The 27,372-nt window shown below is 41.4% G+C and overlaps 1 protein-coding gene across 3 annotated transcripts in view; it reads right to left on the reverse strand.

Moving 5' to 3' along the window:
* Nucleotides 1-27,372, reverse strand: part of LOC126298832 (myrosinase 1-like) — a 208,904-nt gene that overhangs the window by 108,283 nt on the left and 73,249 nt on the right. For all 3 annotated transcript variants that reach the window (XM_049990310.1, XM_049990308.1, XM_049990309.1), the window contains exon 5: nt 2,740-2,926. In XM_049990310.1, the coding sequence (XP_049846267.1) occupies nt 2,740-2,926 (187 nt within the window). The remainder of the gene's footprint in view (nt 1-2,739; nt 2,927-27,372) is intronic.

The raw sequence follows: 27,372 nt of genomic DNA on the forward strand, positions 1-27,372 counted from the left end.
ACAGGCCATATCGTTGTAGACCGTCATTTCGCTGGTGGGTCACAGATCCATGCGGTTATGGGAGGGGGAGTGGCTGTCAGTGACAGACAAACTGCGACTGGTGAAGCCAATTATCCGGCCATGACGACTCTCATGCTGATCGCTCTGGCGAGATGATGTGGCCCTGACCTACCTCCACATTGCACGCTGACCGATAACAGATGGCTTTTTACTCTAGCAGAAGAAACACCCTGTCTGTGGAGCCTGTGGCGTTCAGGTCGACGTACGCCACATTTTATTTTGTGACAAGCGAGCAGAAGCGAATTTAGATGGGGATCTGATCTGTGTTTTATCTGATGAAGAGACAAGTGTGGTCAAGCTTGTAATATTGTCTGATACATCTGGACTCTGTCCTAAGCTTTATACTGGGGATGTGAGGGTGTTGCAGAGTGGTTGGCTCGTCCACTTTTATTCTAGTGATCAGCCAGCCGCAGATGTCTTCTGTCTTCTTTTAATTCTTTTAATTGCTATGTTTTAGATCTGAAAAAGAGGTTTTCGTTGTTTCCTGTGTGAGTGCGTGCGTGAAAGTTTGCACATCTTTCTTTACGGTTTTATTCGCAGTTCTCATTTCAAAACTTTTACTGTCTTCCTCCTCACTAGTCTCATGACTTGTAGCACGGGAGCTAAAGACCTTGCTGTCGTGTGCCCACAAAACCTAATCATCATTACTGACATCGAATTTTTTCGACAATGTGCGCTCCATCCACATGAGCTACTTTAGAGTGTCCCATGATTACTGCTTCGGTGTTACTTGAAACTGATGTGTCCCAGCGCTTCACCTCCTCTTGGGAGTTGATCTATTTTGATGAAACTTGTTACATCGGGGGAACACTAATCAAGAACGAGAAACAGTCACACTTTTATTCGCCTCGATAAATGTTCCTTTGGCAATGCGGGCAGCCTCCTTGCTTTTTCTTTGTCAGCGTAGTACTTAATGACGCTGACTGTAGATGTAATGTGATTTCTGAAAACTTACTTTTAAGGCCAACCTCTAATACTTTGGTGATACCAAACGTCAGTTTCCGTTTATGTTTCTACATACCCTACAGTAATATCTTTATTCTTATTAAAAAGTCAGTGACTAACAAAAGAATGTTAACACTATTATATCAGGGGCAAATAAAAAGTTTCCGTTTGAGGGGGTTGCTGCAGCGTATATGCAACGTATTGAGAATCCGATTCGAGTATATGAGCAACGACATGTTGACAGGGGATTAGTGTTTTTTCCGACGCACTTGCGGTAAACGCGGAAACACGAACTATGGTGACGTTGTTGCCAAATGCGTCCAAACAGGACCATCGTGTTGTTATTTTTGTCTTGTGTACTGAAGGACAAACACCCATCTATATCCATTGGAAAATAAAGAATCTGTACGGGGCAGCATTTGCGTCGAAAACCACCGTTGTGTAGTGGTGCACCAGGGAGTGCTGCTGCTCCGTGATAACTCACGTCCCCACATCGCAGATGTCGTAAAGCAGAAGTGGGGGACACTCGAGCACCCGCCCTATAATCCTGATCTCTGCCCGTGCGATTATCACGCCTTCAGTACTGGCCTTGAAGGGTCGACTATTCCCGTCGGACGAGGATGGGCAGCAGGCAGCTACGGACTTCTTCACGGAGCAGGACGTGGTTTCTGCCAAACGAGTATCTTCAGCCTGGTGCTCACGGAGATTTTGTGTCTTTGACATACCAATACTGCATTGTACGGTCTAAGAACGGAAACTTTTTGATCGCCCCTTACATCATAACAAATGTACTCGACGAGCTTCAGGAGTGATGAACAACTGGTCAGTCGTACTCTAATTAATTGCTGTACTTCTTTGTCGCACTGCAGGGCTGTTATCTCGAGCTAGGCTGGTCTGTGTGTAGTTACTGAACTGCTAACCTGACGTTGTGAAGCAGATTAAATGTGAATCTTGTCAATTTATTTTAAAAGTGCTGTACCATAAGGGCAGGTAACTGTGGAAGTAAATGATATGCATAAATGCAATGTAGAGTTTGTCTCAAAGGAATGGGTAGCTTAAGTAGAGCCCCAAGCAACAGTTTTAAGAACGCTTTAGATTTGTTTATACGTTAGGCATGCACGTTGAAAGGGATTATCAGCACTCTTCACGGGACTTTAGCAACACACTGCCGTATAAAAAATGGCTCTGAGCACTATGGGACTTAACTTCTGTGGTCATCAGTCCCCTAGAACTTAGAACTACTTAAACCTAACTAACCTAAGGACATCACACACATCCATTCCCGAGGCAGGATTCGAACCTGCGACCGTAGAAGTCGCGCGGTTCCAGACTGTAGCCCCTAGAACCGCTAGGCCATACCGGCCGGCACTCTGCCGTATAGTTTTTCAAAGAACGTCACATATAGGCCTATGTGAATTCACATAAGCTCACTTTGTGTTTTTACTTCAAACCACTGAAGAATATACAAAGAATCGTTGTTCAGACCTTAGTGACATAAATGTCACAATGAGCGGTTAACGCAGCTGTTTCTCTAGAAATTATTTTTATAGTATTTCTCAGGCAAAAATCAATACCGTATTGTTTATACCTTTTATAGTAATCAGCAACATAAATGATCAGCTAATTAATCTGTATATGTATGTGCTAGTGCCGAGTAAACAGTTGTTCTATAAAATTTGAGGACACAAAGGATATAAGGTATCTGAGTTTGATGACAAGATAATCAGTACGAACCTTGTTGGCTGTGACGAAACTCTTTGTCATACATGTGATACACGAGGGCGTGTGCTTTGAGGATATTGGCCGTGACCATATAGCCGGCACCCAAGTGGTGAAGCAGCAGCTGTGGAGCCAGGAAATTTGGTTGGAAGTAGCCTCTGGCAACGTGGGTCGGTTCATTAAACGTAAGCCACCATTTTACCTGTAAGATTAGATACATACCAATTAGTGCGATGTAGTATCTTAGTGGTGTAGTATTTTGGAGGATAATAAAAGGACACATTTCGTTTAACATGCATTGCTTTTATAGATCTAGTTAGATACATTCACAGGCGGGTACGGGTCTTAGAAGGAACAAAGATTATGGTTTTACGTCCCATCGACAAAGAGGACATTAGAAATGGGATATGGACTTGGATAAGGGAAGGATGAGTTAGAAATTGGAACTGTCCTTTAAAAGTAACCTTGCTTTCATCTAAACAGCGTATTTGGGGACGATGGTTCAAATTTGCGTCCGCCCAACCAGATTTACTTTCTCCGAAATTACCCTGGATCGCTTAAGGCAAATGGCGGGATGGTTTCTTTAAAGGGGTATGGTATATCCTCTTCCCCATCCTTCGCTGTTCCTACCTTGGACTCCGTCTCTAATGACATCGTTGTCCTTCAAAAGGAATCATAAAGTTTTTGAAACAGCCTAAAATCAGAAGAAACGTAAACAAATAATAAATTAATTAAGAAAATACTTTGCACCATAAGCGACCTCTAAAATATTGCTCAATCTAAGAGCATAATTTTTTTGTTAACGTAATGAATAACACTTGAAATAAAAAAATGGTCTTGTAACTTCGAGCTTTACATATCGTAAGATGTAACTATTTCTCTTCTGCAGTGCTTAACGGAACCTAAATATCCAGATGGACGGGCTTGAATTAGATTCATCGTACGAAAAACTATTGCTCCCATGATTGAAACATGTCAAACGTCATCTAAGTTCAGAGGATCTTACAATATAAAGCTTATTTAAAGGGGAACAGTAAATGTTTGAGCGCGCGCTTGGTATCAATGATTCGCTTAAAGAAGATCAGAACACAATGGGTAGTCGATGAACTTAAAAATGAAGCATTGAAACAGTCATGCGCGTGAGCGGAGGGGGGGGAGTAAGTGTCTTTTTTTTTAAATTGTTATTTCGTATTTGGATTAAAAGTCGCAGCGCCCCAGTTTCAGAAATTTTGACTATTCTTTTATCCAAAGTAAACTGCCCAAATGACAGTGGAAGCTCGCTTTTTAGGAATTTCACTGAACATAAAGATTACTGATTTGCAGAAAATAGTAAAAATTTACGACTGATTTAGATAGTACGAAGTGTGTAGCAGGAAACTAGGCAGCATGAAGTTCAGAGTACCTACCAAATGGCAAATGTTAGTACCTGTCTCGTTAGCCACGTGTAACGTGGGACGCAAGACCTGTCAGAGGGAATGGCAAAGTTGTGATTAAATCCGGACGCACCAAAGGTCATGATATGAAGCAAGTGTCGCTTTTCCTGTAAGTATTACCGCATTAAACGTTTCAGTCTACTAGGAATTCAAGTCAGAACTGAGAACGAACTACGATAATGATTGATCAAGACCACCGTCATATCCACTGTTGACATCAGGAAACTTTACTGGAGGAAAGCGAGTAAGTGGTTGTGAACGAATTTATCTATGGACATTAAAATTATGCAAAAACTTGTAGCACTAGAGGAATGCTATTTTATTGCTGAACGATGGATCGGGTAAACACAGTACAAAAAAGGAAAAATAAAATGGTTGAAGATTAAAAAAAAAGAAAGTGTTTCTGTTTTCACCAGATCATTTTCCGTTTTACAGTTTTAACTGGTCAATCGATGCAATATTCTTACTTTATAAGGTTTCAGTTGGAATTTTTGGGTAGCTCTGTGAGCAGATGTTACTGACACACCCATCTAAAGTACTAAATGGTGCCAGAAATTTCTTAGACTTCTTACTAAGGCCGCTCCAACGTCCTGTAATTTATTCTTGGATAAATCTGCCACGCAGTCGGAGCAACGTGTCTGAGCATCATGCAGTGACCGGAGCCGTCTTATGGATCTATGACTCTGTTGGTTCCATCGAAATAATAGACAGCTCTTGCGCTTCGAATCAAACTCAATGCATTTAATAAGTTCGAACCTGTTGCTCTCAAGTTCGTTATTTACGCTTCTCTGATATTTCCTCTTGATACAGACGACCATTAATAGTGGTGCATTAACTGCTCTGTTCAGCGCAATGCTGTATGTCGATAGTGGTATGGAATGAACCGTTGTGAATGATTCTGTCGTTTGTTGTTGTTTTATAGCACGTTTCGTAGCTTCGTTGTCGCTCCTTGTTGACATTGCTAGATATATGAGGTTTAAAGTTTAGTGTTTCTCACATTCAGCATTGAATATGATCTGTACGAAATGGTTGAAAAGTTCTGGTAATTGTTCTATTACTGCTTAACTATCTGGTAAAGTAACTTCTTCTCTGCTGGGCCCACAAGTGCCAGAAAGGCATAATATAACAAAATTAGCTGCGAACAGTAATGTGGCACAACTGTTGAAACAAGCTTGTCGTGAACCTAAACAAAAAAAAGAAACATTGTTTACAGCTAATTTTGTAAAACTATAACGAAGCTATCTGGGGAATATGTAACAGTATCAGCTTCATATTTACAAAGCAAACTTTTATTTACTAATAGGTGGTTCGAACAAATAATCAAATTTCATACATCAACGAGTACATTTATGTTTTTGAGAGTTACGTCTGCTTCATTTTTTATTAAAGAAATGACACATCTATTAATTTTACAAGCAGCTCAGGTGACATTTTATGCACGAACAGTGCAGATTACAGTGAATGCGTTCACTTTGTCGTCCGAACTTTTATTACGCGTCCTGAAGCACAATGGAGCTTTTGATCATCATACTGAGGACAGATATTTTAGGTTACATCACAAATCTCTTCAAGGTTGCCAAATTGCCTTTTCCTGTTGTAGATGAACGTTAAACCTGGGGACTTCGTGGTCTGTAAGAAAGAAGTAAGCTAGGTGGTGGCACATTGATTCATCATATTCATTTGAAATATCATCAACATAGTACCATAGTTTACATGTATTATTTAAGTTTATTGACACAGAACAGTTTCATAGTTGACAGTCATAGAAGAGAGACGGGAACGTGCATATACTAGTCTGCCTAGTGAGCAATGTAGGATTTCCGCATCAGTTCCACGAATCTTACTGAGTACTCTAAATTATTTTGCGTTTTGAGCACTATTTAAACCAGTGCTCCACAAAAGGGGTATCACAGAAAGCGACACACATTCTAAATATCGCAAGGCACTAAATCAATGTTTCAATGCCATTTAAGAAGTAGCAGCAGCCCCACCCCAACCACAAAACAACAACGGCTACATTTTCATATGCACTTTAAAAGTTTGTTGTTATTTTAATTGCCGGCCGCGGTGGTCTCGCGGTTCTAGGCGCGCAGTCCGGAACCGTGCGACTGGTACGGTCGCAGGTTCGAATCCTGCCTCGGGCATGGATGTGTGTGATGTCCTTAGGTTAGTTAGGTTTAAGTAGTTCTGAGTTCTGGGGAACTAATGACCACAGCAGTTGAGTCCCATAGTTCTCAGAGCCATTTGTTATTTTAATTTTGTGATCATTGTTGTGAACGCGAGTCGCAACTCCTGCAAGCTAGATCTACTTGCAGCAATGGAGGTTGACTGGGACAGCCTACGCGCCAGGTAGTAGTTCAGTCGTACGTGCTTGGATAGCTCAGTCGGTAGATCAGTCTGTGAGACGTGCTCGAAAACCTCATGGTAAGGCGACCACTCGCGATATGCGGCAAATTCGGGTTCGAGCCCGGTCCGGCACAAATTTTCATTTTCATTGTAAAAAAAAAAAATGTCGGTAGAGTACTTGCCCGCGAAAGGCAAATTTCCCGAGTTCGAGTCTCGCTACGGTACACAGTTTTAACCTGCAGGAAATTTCATATCAGCGCACACTACACTGCAGAGTGAAAATTTCATTCTTGAATGACGTCTGTGACGCCCGACAACTTAGTTGCGGTGTCTGGCACTGGAATTTCGTTAGTATCTCCGTGATGCTCTCAATCTTAGACAACCAGTTCGTGTTTAAATATAAAACCCTTCATTGACTCTTTTCCACCTCCTTCATTAATCTTATCTAGCAAGAGCTCCAAACTGAGGAGCACTGTTGAAAAATATCCTAATCGAGAGTGCCGGAAGCTATCATCAACGCTGGTGACTTCCATTTCTTAAGGATTCATCCAACGATTATCGCTCCGACATCACCCTTCCGTACAAATTAATTTTGTGAAGTATGTGTGATGACGGCAGCAACCTGTAACAGTAGGCAGCAGCACCAGTCACCATCGCTTTCGGTTATCCTTCATATCAGACCGTTCTCTGACGACATGCAGACAATATCTTCACAGCCTTACATTTCGTCCAGATTGTATCCGTTCCCCTCTTCAGTGGGTCATGTGTGTATACATCTACATCTATACTCAGTAGGATGATTAATAATTGCTGTTGCAGGTTTCTAGATGTGTACAGGGGACTTAGCAAATAAAGTTTTGATAAGGAACCCATGCCTTCAAATGTACTGTTTGGATGTAAAATCAATTTGATGATCGGATTATTTTCAAATTTTCCACTTCACGGTAAGCTAACAGCGGAAACAATGAGCTCTGACCTATAGGAGCACAAGGCATGAGCAATGTTTCGAGTACATTTCCTCGGCTTGTTTCCATGTAACGGTCGACGTCCTCTTCAAAGTTGAGAGTGTAGCGCGTTCGTCGAGCACCACAGGCAACCCTCCAGTCTGGCACACGCCAATTTCTCGCAGCCGTTGTTGTAGTCGAACGAACGTGTTATGTGATGTCATAATTACTACAGGGACAGACAACGGAAACCTCTTTCCAGCTTGTTCGCTGCCGTGAAATGGGGGATTGAAAGTGTTCGCCTGTAAGCCGGTAATAAGAATTCTGAATCACTCTGTATACACCACTGTGAAGTGCATGACAAATGTTACTCCTATAATGTATTCTTCCTGAACACTTCGCGTGTTGAATACGAGAAGTATGATGGCTTAAAAGCCTCTGTGCGCGCTGTAATTAGTCTCATATGTCTTTGCGGTCATAACGGGAGCGATAAGGCTGTGGTTGTAGAATAGTCCTAGGTCCCTTACTCACTGTTGATTCTTGAAACATTTTAAGTAGCCTTTCATTGGATAGTTTGAGTCTATCTTCAGTCATCTCTCATGAGACAAACAAATCTGTGACAATACGTCCTGTCTTTTATTGCACACGGGCCCCACTGACGTGTCATTAGTATAAGTGTCCAATAAAGACCAACAGACATCTACAGAAAGAGAACACACTACTAAGTTTATTTACAACATGTACGCATAATAATTGAGATATGCGCAACATGAAAGGGAGTGATGTTCTTGATAGAAACAAATAGTCTTGAATGCTGATACAACCAGATAACACTATTATTTGTAATTCTTTCGAAGTTGCCGTGAGAAAAACACTTTTCTGGCGGTGACTTGTTTCGCACATGACATCCATTACCAAACCATCGCATTTATGTCCGAATGTCATGTCCTAAACTAGTCACCTTAACTAAACGATTTTTCTCATCGCAACTTCTACAGAATTACAAAAAATAGTCTCAATAAAAGTAAGAGAATGTCAAATGGTCCGCCCCCCGGTAGATGAGTGGTCAGTGCGACAGAGTCTGAACCCTCAGGGCCCAGGTTCGGAGATTTTCTCCGGTCAGTGACTGGGTGGTTCATCCCAATCGACGCACAAGTCGCCGAAGTGACGTCAAATCTAAAGACTTGCACCCGGAAAACGGTGTACCCGACGGGAGGTCCTCGTTACACGACATTCATTTAGTGTTAATTGAAGAGGTGTGCAGCGATCTGGATCCCATTACAGATACTATAGATACGAAAATTTTTTTTTTGGTCACATTATGAGGATCCCAGAAACCAGACTACAAAGAAGAATTAAAGAGAAACTTTAGAACACTAAGCAACAAGGAGGATAAATAAAAAAAAATTAGGGAGGATGTGGGAGAGCTACAAGTAAACATGAACGATTTGCAAAACAAAACAGAAAATTTAAAGAAACTGAGAAACATAAAGCCGCACGGAGTAGCCGTGCGGTCTAGGCGTCTTATCATGGTCTGCGCGGCTCCCTTCGTCGGAGGTTCGAGTCCTCCCTCGGGCGCGCGCGCGCTCGCGCTCGTGTGTTTGTGTCGTCCTTAGCGTAAGTTAGATTAAGTTAAATTGGGTAGTGTGTAAGCTTAGGGACAGATGACCCCAGCAATTTGGTCCCGTAAGACCTTACCACAAATTAAATTTAATGAAAACCATAAAAATAAGATGTGAACCAAAAACTGACAATGACGTACAGTTAGAAAGGTATTTACGGTTCAAAATTTACTGGGCAGTTCAGAAAGAAAACTAATTGAAGAAGAGGACCAGGAAATGATTGTCTGAAGTGGTCAAGTGAGGCCATAAAAGCAGAAGAAGAAAAGTAAGTTGCTGACTCATTTTTCCTGCATCACGCTGAAGGTTCATACACAATCAGATAAGTGAGTGACACCGATAAATGCTTATTAGCATTGTGCAACGTCGTTGTATTTTCCTCACTGCAGTCATCCTTACTAAGGTGAATAAGTCTGTAGATACACTGAATCTGAGGACAAAGTACTGAGTCTGTCTCATTAAAAAGAGCCTCAAGGCATTCACAGTCGCAGGTAGTGAACTCATATGAATTCCGCATCATCTGGTGGCGTCTACTCGCATGCGTGGCTCCCCCCGTCGAGCAATGGAAGCGCGAGAATTGGTAACTGTGAGTTCTATGCTGAGTAATCCCAGAATGTGCATAAACAGATTTGATCGTAACAGTGAGTTCTATGCTGAGTAATCCCAGAATGTGCGTAAACAGATTTGATGTATAGGATAGTTAGGTATTTCCCTTTTGCAATGTTTCTAAGATTTGTTAACACAGGTATACGTAATTTGAGGATTTGTCTTTATGCTTTTTAGTGATGTTAGATAACACTTGCTGTACAAATCTCGTTTTTTGTTACTACATTAGCGAAGAAAGGTTTTCATTTAGTAAAATTGGATGCAATTTTTCTGAGTAATGTAATTTCAATTGTCAGATGTCTTGAAACGCCAAACTTAACTTCGAATACAACTTCACTATTGGAAAGGTCAGTGTTAGTAATCCACCCTAATCACTACCGCCTGCCTGTCCAGGTCATACGTTTTTTAAAGACACTATTTCTTAAATGTTTTTATTTATCAGCCAAAATAATTTCATGTATTAAATGAAACAAGTTTACTGTCACCAGTCACTTTATTTATCTCCTCGACGCGTTTCAAAGGTTTAAACCTCCATCATCAGGTGGATTTACATTTGTTAGTATGACATTTGTGTGTGTGTGTTGTGGCAGAGGGAGAGAAAGAGAAAGTGAGAAGGAGGGTGGAAAGAGTAATTGTATGAGAGTAAACTTGGCAAGGGGTCTTAAGATTATATCTGTTACATGTAATAACTGTCTAAAGGTTGGAGTAATACATTGGTTAATACTTTAAATTATGGAGATGGATACACTATTGATGCCAGTAGTTGATGTACATATAGTTTCAAGATGACAAGGGGTACAAGCTGTTGGTGTGATGATATATATGTAAATGAGGTCAATCTCTTGTATTCTTGGTGGCTGTCATGGTAACATAACTAAGTTTGTAACGTTTCACCTGATTGTATAAACTAGTATGAAGTTTAAGCTATTTTAACTTGTCGAAATTGGATTTATATACCAACTGAAGTATTTATTCCAACGCATGTATTCGACATCTCAAAACAAACACCTCCAAATCTTTAAAAAAATATATAATAATGTTGTTACGATGTATATTCTTTGTACTTTGAGATAATGTTTTCTCTTCTGTTATACGATCCTTGCACGCAATAGTTTCCAGACACCATATTTGTATGACAGGATACATGTGATGTGTTAACGACAGCGAAAGGAACCTGTGATCACTGCAGGTACTGGAGTTTACTCATTTTATTTTTACCGTTAGGCATATATTAATTTTTTGTCATAAGAAACCCAAAACCATGTTCTGAAATAGTGTTTTGTTTTTTCCATTAGACAGTGCCACAAGTTCCTACAAAAAACCGTAACACAACACACACACAAATGACATACTAACAAATGTAAATCCACCTGATGATGGAGGTTTAAACCTTTGAAACGCGTCGTGGAGATAAATAAACAGTGACTGGTGATAGTAAACTTGTTTTATTTAATGTCAGTAACAGTCACGGTAAAGCCTAACCTAAAATGTTTGCATTGAAAGTAAAATTTCATATATATTTCAAAGTATTACAGCCAGCAGTGTATACCGTTGAGCTTGTAGCTAGTATATTTTATTTTGCTCCATGAGAGAGCAGGATATAAAGCGAACTACCGTTGCTGCTTTAGAGGTAAGACAATTTTATTTATTTGTGATGTGGACAGGGACCAGAGTTATCAGTTTTGAATAGGGACAGAGGATTCAGTACCTAAGGGGCTGAATGTACACAGCAGTGAATATATTTTTTTATTGTTATTCGAAGTTGCATTACCCAATCAGTTTGTATAATGTTTTGCTAACAATAACACAGAGTACGAACACCATTTACAGCTACAACACGCTACACAATAACTGCAGTTTTGTGTACATTCCCAGTTCAGGCATTCATTTAAGTATTTCTGTGGTGTCACCGCCAGACACCACACCTGCTAGGTGGTAGCCTTTAAATCGGCCGCGGTCCATTAGTATACGTCGGACCCGTGTGTCGCCACTATCAGTGATTGCAGACCGAGCGCCGCCACACGGTAGGTATAGTCTAGAGAGACTTTCGAGCACTCGACCCAGTTGTACAGCCGACTTTGCTAGCGATGGTTCACTGTCTACATAAGCTCTCATTTGCAGAGACGACAGTTTAGCAAAGCCTTCAGTTATGTCATTTGCTACGACCTAGCAAGGCGCCATATTCAGTTACTATAATCTGAACGGATAATTTTGTGAATCATGTACCGTCAAGAGCGACGTTCATCATTAATGGATTAAAGTTAAGTATCAAACTAATTACGTCCGCTTTCTGAATTCTAATTCCTTGTCATGTTCCAGACCTCACGTCAGTATAGTTCTTCCCTCCTCACACCAGCCTGCGTGAGCTAAAACGCGTGCATTTCGGCCTCCTCTAGTAACACGGTGTTGGCTCTTCTACCAACACAACAATTTCAATGATTATAAAGAACGTTACAACCTTTGAGATTGGACGTGATGAGTTCTTGCCAGTCAATAACGCATTTAAAGCGACAAAGTCGTCACTGCCAGTACCTCACTGAGTTTGAACGAGGTCGTGTAGTTAGGCTACGAGAAGCAGGATGTTCCTTCTGCGATACTGCAGAAAGATTTGGCACGAATGTAGTCGCAGTTCATGATTTCTGGCAGCGGTGGTCACGAGGATTTGCGGTCGCAAGACGACTGGGCTCTGGATGATCACGTGGCACTACCGAGAAGGAAGACCATCATGTTCGGCGTATGCCCTGGCGCGCATCGCACTGCATCTGCAGCTCCAACTTGAGCAGCAGGTGGCACCACAGTGATACTACGATCTGTTACAAATAGGTTAGTTCAAGGACATCTCCGAGCCAGGTGTATTCCACTGATCCCAAACCACCCATATTTGCAAGTTCAGTGGTGTCAAGCGAGAGCTCACTGGAGATCAGGGTGGAGGCCTGTTGTTTTCTGATGAAAGCTGGATCTGCTTCGGTGCCAGCGGTGGCTGCGTGTTGGTTAGAGGGAGTTCAGTTGAGGACTTGCAAACAACCTACATGTGTGCTACACACAATGGATCTACACCTGGAGTTGTGGTTTGCTGTTAGATTTCGTATGACAGCAGGAACACTCTTGTGGTTATCCGACGCAGTTCTAAGTTCTAGTGGACTGATGACCTCAGAAGTTAAGTTCTATAGTGCTCAGAGCCATTTGAACCATTTTTTTGTGATTTCCTGTCAGAGAGGTCAGAGTTCGTAGTAATTGACAGAAAGCCATCGAGTAAATCAGAAGTGATTTCCGGAGTTCCTCAAGGTAGTGTTACAGGCCCTTTGCTGTTTCTTATCTATGTAAACGATTTGGGAGACAACCTGAGCAGCCGTCTAGGGTTGTTTGCAGATGACGCTGTCTTTTATCGACTAATAAAGTTATCAGAAGATCAAAACAAACTGCAAAACGATTTATAAAAGATATCTGAATGGTGCGTAAAGTTGCAGTTGACCCTAAATAACGAAAACTGTGAGGTCATCCACATGAGTGCTAAAAGGAGCTCGTCAAACTTCGGTTACACGATAATTCAGTCTAATCTAAAAGCCGTAAATTAAACTAAATACCTAGGTGTTACAATTACGAACAACGTAAATTAGAAGGGACACATAGCAAATGTTGTGGGGAAGGCTAACCAAAGACTGCCTTTTATTGGTAGCACACTTAGAAAATGTAACAGACCTACTAAGGAGACTGCCTACACGACGCTTGTCCGTCCTCTTTCAGAATACTGCTGGGCGGTGTGGGATCCTTACCAGATAGGACTGACGGAGTATATCGGAAAAGTTCAAAGAAAGGCAACACGTTTTGTATTATCGCCAAATGTGGGAGAGAGTGTCACAGAAATGATACAGGATTTGGGCTGGAAATCATTAAAAGAAAGGCGTTTTTCGTTGCGACAGAATCTTCTCACGAAATTACAATATAGGTGTTCATTCTTTACGCGCGCTATACGAGATTGGAATAATAGAGAATTGTGAAGGTGGTTCGATGAACCCTCTGCCAGGCACTTGAATATAATTTGCAGAGTATCCATACAGATGTAGATGTAGATGAATGATGTGGCTGGACCAAGTAAAAATCAAACTTAGGGCTGCGCGTAGCACCCAGGCTATGCAGCTAGTTATGAGTGGCCAGGAAAGGCCCCTTGGCAAAAGCACAGACCGATTACTTCATTTCTGGCTAGTACGTCATCCATAAGACATCTCTCTTGTAGAGAGCCGTTTCTAATTTATTAACACTACAGTCGATAATCTGTTCCATGCTTTTTGTCTGTTTCATACTACTGTTACTTGTAGACTGCACGACAATTGCAAATGAGCAAATAGGTTTTATAATGGTGAAGAAATCCCCCGTTTTTTATTGAACGGTTGTCACATGAGTTCATGTTAATACAGTGATTCTACCATAATTAATATGTGATCCTCTCTGCTGCTTCTGTTTATATAGGTAGAGTTCATAATATTTGTGTGACTGAAACTAGATCGTTAATTAAGATTATATTCGTTAAGCTGTTTTAATGGTTCCTAAATGAGATTTTCTGACATTGCCATAGAAACTTTCATGGTTTGCATGAAACGAAACGAGTCTTGTATTACGCCATACAACCACATGTCAGTTTGTTTTTCACGTTATGCCAGTGATGAGATCACTACTAAAACATTTCAACTTATTGCGCAAAGCTATCCAGATCAGATGACGGACAGAAGTTCAAGAAAACCCTATTTCATTCGGTTATAAGTAGAGCGCAATTACCTAATATATTGTGCGCACTATAGAAATAAATCGGAGAGAAGAAATTGGTTGATGAGGTAAATGTTGGGTAAATGCAGCACTGCAGTATAAGGAACTGAAGATGTAGAATGATTATTGAGGTTAAATTAAAAGACTGAAGGGATGCTACAATAGTACAGTGATATGACAGTTTTTAGAGAGTGAATATAAACGCATGTCATCATTTACACAGTAAATAACAAGCGTAAGACAAAAGAACCATTAAAATTACAAGAGAAAGTTAAGGAAATTAAGAATTACCTTAAAGGGGATGACAGTTAAATTTTTCTTGGAAGCACGGAAATACGTAGATGACGAAGAAATGGGGGGAAGATAAATAACGATTATGGACGCACGGACTTAAATGACCGAGAAAAAGTTTCTGTTATTTTAATGCTCATTTAGTAAAACTGGGTTAGTGATTAAGGCAAAATACTTGTATTCGGAACTGAAATTTATGGGACAGTGGTTAAGATGTCATGGGACTCATAATTAGGAAAAGCGGTATTGAATGAATTGTCTTGTTATACGGATATAAATTTAATTGTATAGCCTTCGCTGTAAACGAGCATGTTACTGTGCTAACACTCCAACCAGTTACATCGGCCTTCGTTCTTGTGGCACTCCCTCTTTAACGACGTTGCTGCCGAAGAGATGACAAATATAAATATAAATTTAATTGTATAACCTTCGCTGTAAAATGGTTCTGGACACCATGGGACTTAACATCTAAGGTTATCAGTCCCCTAGAACTTAGAACAACTTAAACCTAATCAACCTAAGGACATCACACTTATCCATGCTCGAGACAGGATCAGAACCTGCGACCGTAGTGGTCGCGCGGTTCCATACTGCAGCGCTTAGAACCGCTCGGCCACACCGGCCGGCTAATCTTCACTGTAAACGGGAACTTTACTGTGCGAACTCTCCAACCAATTACTTCGGCCTTCGTTCTTGTGGCTCTCCCTCTTTAACGACGTTGCTGTCAACGAGATGATAATCCTTCTTCTGCTCTACTCAAGGTTTATATGAACTTAAAAAAAAATATCTAATAGCAAAAAATATTTTAAAGCAATGGAGAAAGGATGATACCAGCTAAACTATACTTAATTATACCGTCACTGAAATCCAAATTTTTAAATAATGAGTGTTCCTCGTCAGTAAACGAATCTCATCATTAAAAGAGAAAGAAACTGATAATTACAAGGGAAAGACACAAAGCAGCTTAGTAGAATGCTGAAGGCATAAAATATCTTAATGAAAAACGGAAATCTCAGACTCCACAAGCAGCGGAATAAACAAAGGCACCGAAGGCCTTTGAGTAAAGTAAATAAAGTACGGAAGGAACGTTACGTCTATTCGATATCCAGTGTGTAAACGATGCACTAGCGCAACTGGAGATGGAGGCGCCCGATACCTGCTTGAAGAGATTTAGAGACACCATAGGAATCCTGAATGAGGATGGCTAGACCTGTATTTGAACTCAGTCAGCCTCGAATACAGATTGAGTAGTTCAGCCAGTGTGCTATCTCATTCAATTTGTGTAGAAAAATAAAATAGAAACACAATGGTGTTCATCAACCTAAAACTTGGTTTGAACACAACGGTGATGTACTGGGCATGGCGCTACTGGAGGTGTATATCATTGATTTTCTCTGACCTTCGAGCAGACTTGCCAAACCAGTTATAAGGAGAGGGGGGAGGGGGAGGAGGGGGGGGGGGGCTCGTGAGACCTAAGCGTAAAGCGGACTCAGAACTACGGTGCAACTCAGGCATTTTCGCACAGTTATCATTGACAGATGTGAAAGAAACTAAAAATGGCAAATAAAAATTCTAGGACCGATCGGAAATCGAACCCGAAACCTTTGCATCCGCTATCTGATACTATGCCAATTTCTTTTGTTGTTGACCTCATTTCGTTTGTTATTTTAATTTTGCGTTAATGTTCGTCGTTGATCCACTAACTCAGTTTTTTTTACTATTTTTTTTATTACAGAGGGCAGCTCTCCCTCTGAGCGAGCATACTGAACTACCGTGCCGGCTCTCACGGAGCAAAGAAGTCATATCAAACAAAAATTGAGTCATCGTGGTAATACCGGTAGGCCGAAAGAAACGGTTGATTGTAGTGAACAAAAAGTCGGACCGATCATTGTACCTACATTACATATTTCACTAGTAGAATTTATTGTCTCTCATACAATGCGAATATTTCACCCACATGTTATCTGTGGTGTTGACGAAGCAATACGGTCTTGGCTCAAAGTTTCGCCAGAAATGATATCAGAGTATTTCAATTTTGGCACAACAACAGTAGGTCTAGAAGCCATTTAGAGTTTCCTACTCCATATTTAAATAGCGTTGGGACATTATTAGGCGCAGAAGTGATGCGGAGTTTGCTGGGCGAGAGCTGCGATAAGCACGGCGGGCGCTTTGCAGGCGCCGTGCTCTTGACAGAATGGTGGCCCTTCCCGGCATGCTCGCGATAACGCAATGGAAGGATGGCCGGTCGAGCATCGGAAATGCATACGTCTGTGCTGTCCGGTCAAATACGCGATAGGGGAACACAGTTAACATGTGGGGCATATATTCGGCTTCGAGGCAACTGCACGACTGATGCGTTCACGTAGGCTTTGGGGCACGTTTTAGAGAGACGTTTGTTGTGGCAGCAGCACGTGACGTGGTAAACAGCCGATACTGCTATCCAGTTTTTTTTTTCGTCTCAAGAACATCATGTTGCACTGGAGACTCGTATAACACTATTTTACTGACAACAAAGCCGAAGCGTATCCTCATACTGTCATTCCTCAGTTCGTCCAGAGGTAATAATGATTTTAGTTCCTATTCGAGACATAATCTGAACTCATTTACTCTTCCTACTGCGATATAATTCCTTTTCCTTGCTCAATGATCACCTATGAGGTACTGTATTTTTAAACGCCTCCTATTTTAAAAAAAAATACTGCCTGAGTTTCTCTCTCTCTTTCTCTGTTTCCTATGCTCCTCCGTTACAATTCTGCCCACTATTCTGGCTGTGTTTGATGTGAGCGTGTTTAGACATTTATCTGCATAATTTTGTCATCGCACATTATGGAGAATTCTCCAGCGTCTCCACGAAATCATTTATGCACGTGAAGTACAGAAGCAGGCCAAGCACTGAACATTGTGGGCCGCCGAATATAATGTTACTCCACTTTAGATTTATTATTATTATTCCCGTAGTACCTTCTATTTATGTAACCATTTCCTTACTACTGTTAACATACGACTCCATCCAAGCTAGGGAAATGCTTGGAACATCATATCATTATGTAAGTCGAACACAGGTACTGTAAAAGTATTGTTGTCAGAAAAATGGTCAATTTCTTGTATAAGCGAGATAGTCAGACTTTTAAGAGAACACTTGAACGAGGAAGATGGGTCTATAAGTAACAAGCATTGCTTTGTCTCCGCATTCATAAATGGGTGTTACTACAATGCGAACCAGTACTTCAGAAAATATAGTTTGGCGCAGCGGCTGGTTTAAACTGTAGTTCAAGGTGGAAACTACCATGTCAGCAAAAGATCTGAGACCCTTGGTTTAAGCCTCTTCGTAGCCATAAGAGTTATTGATTTCTACATCTACGTCCATATTCCGCAAGCCACCTGACGGTCTGTGGCGTAGGGTACCTTGAGTACCTCTATCGGTTCTCCCTTCTATTCCAGTCTCGTATTGTTCGTGCAAAGAAGGATTGTCGGTATGCTTCTGTGTGGGCTCTAATCTCTCTGATTTTATCCTCATGGTCTCTTCGCGAGATATACGTAGGAGGGAGCAATATATTGCTTGACTCTTCGGTGAAGGTATGTTCTCGAAACTTTAACAAAAGCCAGGTCCGAGGTACTGAGCGTCTCTCCGGCAGAGTCTGCCACTGGAGTTTGTCATCTCCGTAACACTTTCGCGATGACTAAATGATCCTGTCACGAAGCGCGCTGCTCTCCGTTGGATCTTCTCTATCTCTTCTATCAACTCTAACTGGTACGGATCCCACACTGCTGAGCAGTATTCAAGCAGTGGGCGAACACGCGTACTGTAACCTACTTCCTTTGTTTTCGGATTGCATTTCCTTAGGATTCTTCCAATGAATCTCAGTCTGGCATCTGCTTTATCGACGATCAACTTTATATGACCATTCCATTTTAAATCACTCCTAATGCGTACTCCCAGATAATTTATGGAATTAACTGCTTCCAGTTGCTGACCTGCTATTTTGTAGCTAAATGATAAAGGATGTTTCTTTCTATGTATTCGCAGCACATTACACTTGTCTACATTGAGATTCAATTGCCATTCCGTGCACCATGCGTCAATTCGCTGCAGATCCTCCTGCATTTCAGTACAATTTTCCGTTGTTGCAACCTCTCGATACAACACTGCATCATCTGCAAAAAGCCTCAGTGAACTTCCGATGTCATCCACAAGGTCATTTACGTATATTGTGAATAGAAACGGTCCTATGACACTCCCCTGCGGCACACCTAAAATCACTCTTACCTCGGAAGACTTCTCTCCATTGAGAATGACTTGTTGCGTTCTGTTATCTAGGAACTCTTCAACCCAATCACACAATTGGTCTGATAGTCCATATGCTCTTACTTTGTTCATTAAACGACTGTGGGAAAATGTATCGAACGCCTTGTGGAAGTCAAGAAACACGGCATCTACCTGTGAAACCGTGTCTATGGCCCTCTGAGTCTCGTGGACGAATAGCGCGAGCTGGGTTTCACACGACCGTCTTTTTCTAATCCCATGCTGATTCCTACAGACTAGATTTCCAGTCTCCAGAAAAGTCATCATACTCGAACATAATACGTGTTCCAAAATTCTACAACTGATCGACGTTAGAGATATAGGTCTATAGTTCTGCAGATCTGTTCGACGTCCCTTTTTGAAAACGGGGATGACGTGTGTCCTTTTCCAATCCTTTGGATCGCTACGATCTTCTAGAGACCTACGGTACACCGCTGCAAGAAGGGACATTGTGATTTTTGTGATCTCATTTACAGCTTATTTGGGAAAACTGGTGGAATATGCAACGCCTGTTTAAGTAGCTAATAGATCTACCTCCGATGGTCCAGTTTTTTGCCCGTGTTTTTAGATACCCCTGCTTTCCAAATTGAATATATATCCAATTGAATATATATCGAAATTGAAGGCCGATAACTTGATTGTAACATCATTGGTCTCACAGTTACCACTATATGGGAGTTGAAATAAGTTGCCGTTCCTAGTTAATTCATTTCATCCCTAAGAGTACCGCATTATTGCCTTCGCTTTGTAATTGGCATCTGCGTGTTTGGTACAGGGGGGTTATAATACACATTCGCTACTTGAGAGGGCTCTCGTGAAATACGAATGATGGGAGCAAGATTAAACTTTGTGGAGACACTTGTACGGACATGCGGAAGAGAAACACGTTTTAATTTCCGCTTGAGGGGGTAACAACTTTTTAATTACATACCATGTTTACGTTCCAGATTAAAAATGTTACTCAGTGTGACGACCATCTGCATTCACAACAGCCTGGAACCGCACTAGAGATTGTTCGCAGTGGGTTTTGAACGGTGGCTCGTGAATTATTCAGCTGTCGTGAGACAGCTTGCGCACGTTTCGTTCAGCATTCTCAGCTAACCAACAGTAATTCCACCAATTTGTGGCCCAGCTGGCCCCCGCCCTTTCCCACAAGCAATTCCCAATTTGGCAGTTAATTCGAACTTGCGAATCATATTCTTCAACTACGGTGCGGATGGAGGACCTCTTCGTATTGCTTTAATGTATCGGTACTAGGGAAGAGCGGCAGCACTATTGCTGTTTCGATAAGACAGTCTTACGAGTAAAGCCCTACTACCCTGTCCAGACTCATGCTGACTGTCTGCAGTTATTGCAATGCACACTTATGCCTGCGTTTCAGCCATACGATGTCGTACAAGATCGGCGCCTGAAGGCAAGTCATGACACCTACACTACAAGGCAAATCCTGGAGCGCACAGTCTGAATATCATTCCTACATAGTTGGGTACCTACACGGTTCCGTCCAAACTGGCTCAAGCACCGCCACTTTGACTATAACAACCATTTATATGATTTTTGAGTTGTTAAAACACTGTGCAGAATTTTGCACTGATCTTTTACTGTACGATTGACCCTTGACTAGAGATAGTCCTCTGCGTTAAATAAAGTTATCTCTTCCTGATACAAGATAAAATGAATCAAATCGCCTTCTGGATTTCCATTGTAATTGATCGTGGACTATTGTGAAGGAAAACCTGATTTATAGCCTCTAAGAACGTTTTTTAGGAAGCAAATTTAGCGTCTGCTGTATGTCCCTGACAAACTTCATCCCATTTTTCATCCTATACATTCTCTCTGAATGATGTAAATGAAGCACCATTTATGATTTTGTGAAATTGTACCTTTTCCTTCTTTGCTAAATGAAGTTGCGGAAGAGGGTACGTTGCTACCATTTGATAATAATGTCCAGATAAACCATTTATTATGATGCTGACGTCTATTTTCTGAAAGACAGATGAATTTCAATACATGTCATCAGTAGCAGTTACACCACATCCAGTTTTTTTATTTTATTTGGGATGCTACCGTGGGAACAAAGCAATGATGGAGTGACCTCGATCAGAACCATACGAGGTGAAGTCAGTGTTGAAGTCTCCATTGTACGATGACTTCCGAGTTGTTTACACCAAGTTTTACTGTTAGCTAATTTGTTAATAAAGTTTAAAACATTCGCTGTTTGGGACGCTTATGTTGTTACAACCACTATCTTATATGTTCAGTAGTCCGATACTGAAGTACAGCATTTGAGAAGCTGTTAAATATAATACTCATTTATGCCTATGACCTGAAATTTAACTCTACCTTCCTCTGTATATAGTCACTCCCCTATCCTTATATTTCGCCAACTTTCATGTGATACTAACTTGTACTTAGCTAGGAGCACCTTCTTAATTTCTGTCCTTATAGTAAATTAAAGCTGGCCGCTGTGGCCAAGCGGTTCTAGGCGCTTCAGTCCGGAACCGCGCTGCTGCTACGGTCGCAGGTTCGAATCCTGCCTCGAGCATGGATATGTGTGATGTCCTTAGGTTAGTTTGGTTTAAGTAGTTCTAAGTGCAGGGGACTGATGACCTCAGATGTTAAGTCCCATAGTGCTTAGAGCCATTTGAAGCATTTGAACCAGTAAATTAAAAAGGTTTTCAAAGAAGGTTTCCAGTTTACCTGAAAAGGGAGTTTGTAATCAGTATACATTACCAGTTTCGACTTTTGACAGAGAAAAGAAGTCTTTTAACATGAACCTATTTAGTAACGGAGTAGTGTTATATTAGCAATAGACAGATACAGGCTGGGAATTAATAGTAAAGATAGGAAAACAAATGAACGACTCAGGAAATTGATTAGAGTGGAATACATAATTACGACATTTGGGCAGGAGAATAGGTAAGAAGTAATTCAACGAAGTTACAAGCCGGATCCCAAGAAATAGGAGGGGTACAGCTGACTACATAATAGATGGTGCTTAGATGGCGTACTGGAAAACACGGATGCACGTAAGTGAAGAAAACTGGATAACTCTGGAGGTGGTCTTTAGCCAACAGTAAATGTTCAGTGACTGACAACAGTGATGATGATTATGTAATAAATAAAATCAATACAACATAAACAACGAAACAGCTTTAAAGTTGATAACTTAAATAACACAGCCATAAGAGACACAAAGGCACGCGGATGTACCTACCGACACACGCGCTCTCTCTCTCTCTCTCTCTCTCTCTCTCTCTCACACACACACACACACACACACACACACACACACACACACATACTCGCACACGCACGCACGCATGTACACAAACACACACACACACACACACACACACACACACACACACAGTAGCGTGCGCGTTCTCTCTCTCACTTTCTCTTTCACTAATTAATTCCTCTCTCCTCTTTCGGCCGACTACCCTGTATTACGGAAAAAACTCCAGTAACCAACAGAGAAAGTTGTGAAACAAGCATCAGGGGAGAACATAAATGTATCTAACAGCATCAAAAGGTTACTTTCAAATGTATTTAACTTGCTGATGTTGGGTAACACAGCGTGTAGCGAGAATAACAGGCTTTTCGGGCCATACAAAGTGTAAGTTGCTTAGTACGAAATCGTTCGAAAAATAGCCGACAAGGCTTAAAATAAAGCTTCGAAAGAACAGTTCTAAGAATATTTGTAATGAATACGTCACATAAAGTTAATTATCACAGCATATATCTCTAAACGCTAATTAGACTTAAAAATGAACAAGAAACGTAAAATAGCAGTGAGTAAGACAAATGTTTCATTCTCTTGCATTTGCTGGACCTTTAAAATTCTGCAGGGTTATTTAAATCACATACTAGTGAGCAGCAGGCATGTTGAAAGTATTGTGTTACCCAGATTTGACGTAAAAATTTACCAAGAATGTCAAAAAAGTGCGCTTTTTAGTGAAATAATTACGATTTGTGTTTACTTAGTTAATTTATTAGTGATTTTAGGATGGAATAAGAATTTTAGAACATGTTTTTTGCTTGCGTATCATGTCGTTTCTGGAAATCCAGAATCTACTCTGTAGGAATCAACATGGATTCAGGAAAAAACGATCGTGTGAGACCCAACTCGCTTTATTTGTTCATGAGACCCAGAAAATATTAGATACAGGCTCGCAGGTAGATGCCATTTTCCTTGACTTCCGGAAGGCGTTCGATACAGTTCCGCACTGTCGCCTGATAAACAAAGTAAGAGCCTACGGAATATCAGACCAGCCGTGTGACTGGATTGAAGAGTTTTTAGCAAACAGAACACAGCATGTTGTTCTCAATGGAGAGACGTCTACAGACGTTAAAGTAACCACTGGCGTGCCACAGGGGAGTGTTATGGGACCATTGCTCTTCACAACATATATAAATGACCTAGTATATAGTGTCGCAAGTTCCATGCGGCTTCTCGCGGATGATGCTGTAGTATACAGAGAAGTTGCAGCATTAGAAAATTGTAGCGAAATGCAGGAAGATCTGCAGCGGATAGGCACTTGGTGCAGGGAGTGGCAACTGACCCATAACATAGACAAATGTAACGTATAGCGAATACATAGAAAGTAGGGTTCCTTTATTGTATGATAATATGATAGCGGAACAAACACTGGTAGCAGTTACTTCTATAAAATATTTGGGAGTATGCTTGCGGAACGATTTGAAGTGGAATGATCATTAATTGTTGGTAAGGCGGGTACCAGGTTGAGATTCATTGGGAGAGTCCTTAGAAAATGTAGTCCACCGTCAGGTGGCTTGCGGAGTATGGATGTAGATGTAGATGTAGATGTAGAAGGAGGTGGCTTACAAAACACTCGTTCGACCTATACTTGAGTATTGCTCATCAGTGTGGGATCCGTACCAGATCGGGTTGACGGAGGAGATAGAGAAGATCCAAAGAAGAGCGGCGCGTTTCGTCACAGGGTTATTTGGTAAGCGTGATAGCGTTACGGAGATGTTTAGTAAACTCAAGTGGCAGACTCTGCAAGAGAGGCGCTCTGCATCGCGGTGTAGCTTGCTGTCCAGGTTTCGAGAGGATGCGTATCTGGATGAGGTATCGAATATATTGCTTCCTCCTACTTATACCTCCCGATGAGACCACGAATGTAAAATTAGAGATATTCGAGCGCTCACGGAGGCTTTCCGGCAGTCGTTCTTCCCGCGAACCATACGCGACTGGAACAGAAAAGGGAGGTAATGACAGTGGCACGTAAAGTACCCTCCGCCACACAACGTTGGGTGCCTGGCGGAGTATAAATTTAGATGTAGATGTTGATGAAGAAAATGGTCGAACAACCTACGAGAATGCAGCCGTTTGACGTCTTCGACAAACGTCGGTATTTCGACGGGTGAATACCCAGCCAGTTTCATCTGTGCGTTGAAAATGACGAAGTGTTCGCCTCTCAAAATATGGCCTGTTTTCTCAGAATTCAGCCTGAATTCCTTAAAGTTGTTTGAATAAATGGAAAATGTACAACTACATTCCATTTTATGTATCAACGTCGTACAATGAAGTGAATTTAAGACACATTACATCATCGATTAAAAGAAGCCGTCGCTTTCCTTTCTGATATGTAAAGGGATTTTTTACATTAAGTTCTGATACGTCGGCGGCCTTTCGACAGACGTCGTGTGATCCTAAAAATTGTACCAACTCTGTAAATAACTAAAAACAAGATGATGAACAAAAATATAAGAAGCTGAAGCTTGTACATATATTCTCGAGCATAGTGGCAGACACATCATGACTCCCTTCTACCTAAAAAAGTATCGCTCACAGATTCGTGCTGATAGCGTTTACAGTTGTGTACACACATACCTATCGTCTGAGCAGATTTATTGCCCGATGCTTGCGTTCTAAAGTTATTGTAGGTCAAAACCAGTATTATAAAAAGGAATTGAAAAATAACATACGACGTTAGGCAAATTGCAGCTACATTGATGGGAGAAAAAACCGCAGCACCGAGAAGGATTTTTGCGACATAAACGAAAGTTGGTAGACGTGTTTCTACATCTGAAAGATGATGTCTATTCAAAATTCGCGTCAGTCGAATTAGAGTTGCGCTAGTAGCGCCACTATGAGGAAGCAAATCAGGTTTGCTTTAAATATACTCTGTAACGGTCATGAGCGTTAGTTAACGTTGAGATTAGACGTGGTGAGTTGACGTTAGCCAAGAACTCGTTCAAGGCGACAAAGACGCCATAGGACTACGAGAAGCTGGATGTACTTTCTGGGAAACTGCAGAAAGATTTGGCAGGAATGTAGCCACTGTACATGATTGCTGATAGTGGTAGTCAGGAGAATGTGCAATCGCAAGAAGACCGGGCTCCGTCCAACTATCGCATATAATACTTTCCATTGTTGCCCTTAATTGCAAAAACCGAATATCAAATGCTTCCTTTGAAAAGGACGTGGCTGATATCTCACCCCGCTCTCGTCCAATACACGATTGTGCTCCATATATTGACAACGATGTCAATGGGATGTTAAAATTCAGTGTCACTTTTTTACCTGCTCATCTTAGTTACTATTATGGAATGGTAATTAACGCACATCTTATATACTTGAGTGCAAATCAGATCATTCTTCCATAATTTTTTGGCATTTGTGCTTTACTTATGGTTTCTAATTAGAGTAATTAGGCACATTTGATTTTCTGTACCTGTTTGCTTTTTTCTAGTTTTGTTACTTAAGTTTTTATCTTTCATTGTTTTATATTGTACATGTTTGACTTAGATAGTTGAGTAAAGTTACTTACTTGTTAAGTACTACTGAACAAAATTGTAAATGTACTGTTCTCTATTTGTTTTAGAATTACCGATCCCGGAAATGTAGTATTGTCCAGGAAGCGGAGGACGAAGACGATATGACATCGTGTACTGGCCGTAAAGAGCTGGCTCCATCTCACGGTTCTTGGAATAGACGTAGTTCTCGCTCGTGAAGGAAAATTGAACTTGTCACTGTCAGAACGCTTGGCAGAGTCGGAGCAACGAAAAGGTGAGTTCTCTGCAGGAAATATTGCAGCACACAAGAAGTCAGTCGCTTCCAGCAGTGCGTGAAATTCTGGAGGAGGAATACTCCACGTCGGTGTTCGTGATGATACATCACAGCGACCAGATACCCAGATACAGTATGAGCTTCACCGGCAAAGAAGGTTCTTCCTGCAACAACTGAAAGTTCGGTCCTGCGATCGTCAGCAGATCTGTCTACAAAAGTAACACCTACGTATACCACACGTAGCAGAAAATGGAAAATCGAAATGAAACAGACAGAGCCATTAGTGAAAGCGTCATTTAAAAAACCCAACTTCATTAAGTTCGAGAGAGCCCATTTCTTCCCATGCCCCGTGTCCGTCCACCACATTTTTTATAACAGAATAATCCACCATATCCATACCAATACATACATCCCCTCAAGCTATGGAGATTCGTAACTTCCAAAACATAAGGCTCTGCCATCACCTCGTCCATTACATATTGTTCTGGGGTCACCTCCACTGAATGAAATATTTGAGGAAAGTGTGAGTGTAATCAGAGATACGACGCGGCCTAGCCTCGCAGCTACATCAGTCGCCAGAACTACGAGCAACGCCGAAGGAGATGCCACAAGACACGAACAAAATTGAGCGATTCTTCAGATGCCAGTGACGACGATTGTGAGAGTCGCAAGAAACGTGCTGTCAAAACGCTTTGCAGATTCGGAGCATCGAAAAGGTGGTGACTGGTGACGCGAAGCCATTCCAGCAACAGAGGGGAGATTCGCTCGACGATTCCAGCTATTCCCAAGATGCAGCCTATATCGCGAATCTGCTTCGGAGTGGAATATGGTACGCCCTTAGAATCGCGTGCCGATTCCGAAAGTACTTCCGCCATCACTAACAACAGTAGTAAATGGCTCTGAGCACTATGGGACTTAACTGCTGTGGTCATCAGTCCCCTAGAACTTAGAACTACTTAAACCTAACTAACCTAAGGACATCACACACATCCATGCCCGAGACAGGATTCGAACCTGCGACCGTAGCAGTCGAACAACAGTAGTAACTGAAGTGGAGTGGACCGGAGGTAATGTCGTAGGCGGTCCGGAGAGACTTGGTTGAGAGAGAGTCAGTCTCTTAATCGTATCACAGAAGTGTAGGAGGCAGAATTATCACATTCACTGCCACCGCATCAGTGGGCAGAGTATGTGGCTCCTCTACCTCGCAGCAGACTGAGAGGTTTTTGGGTTCATCTGTTCCACCAAAGGTGCAATCCTGCACAGCTTCATACAAAAAATCATCTCAGCAACAAGTATTTCTTGTGAC

The sequence above is a fragment of the Schistocerca gregaria genome, chromosome X (genome assembly GCF_023897955.1).
Source record: "Schistocerca gregaria isolate iqSchGreg1 chromosome X, iqSchGreg1.2, whole genome shotgun sequence".
NCBI lineage: Eukaryota > Metazoa > Arthropoda > Insecta > Orthoptera > Acrididae > Schistocerca > Schistocerca gregaria.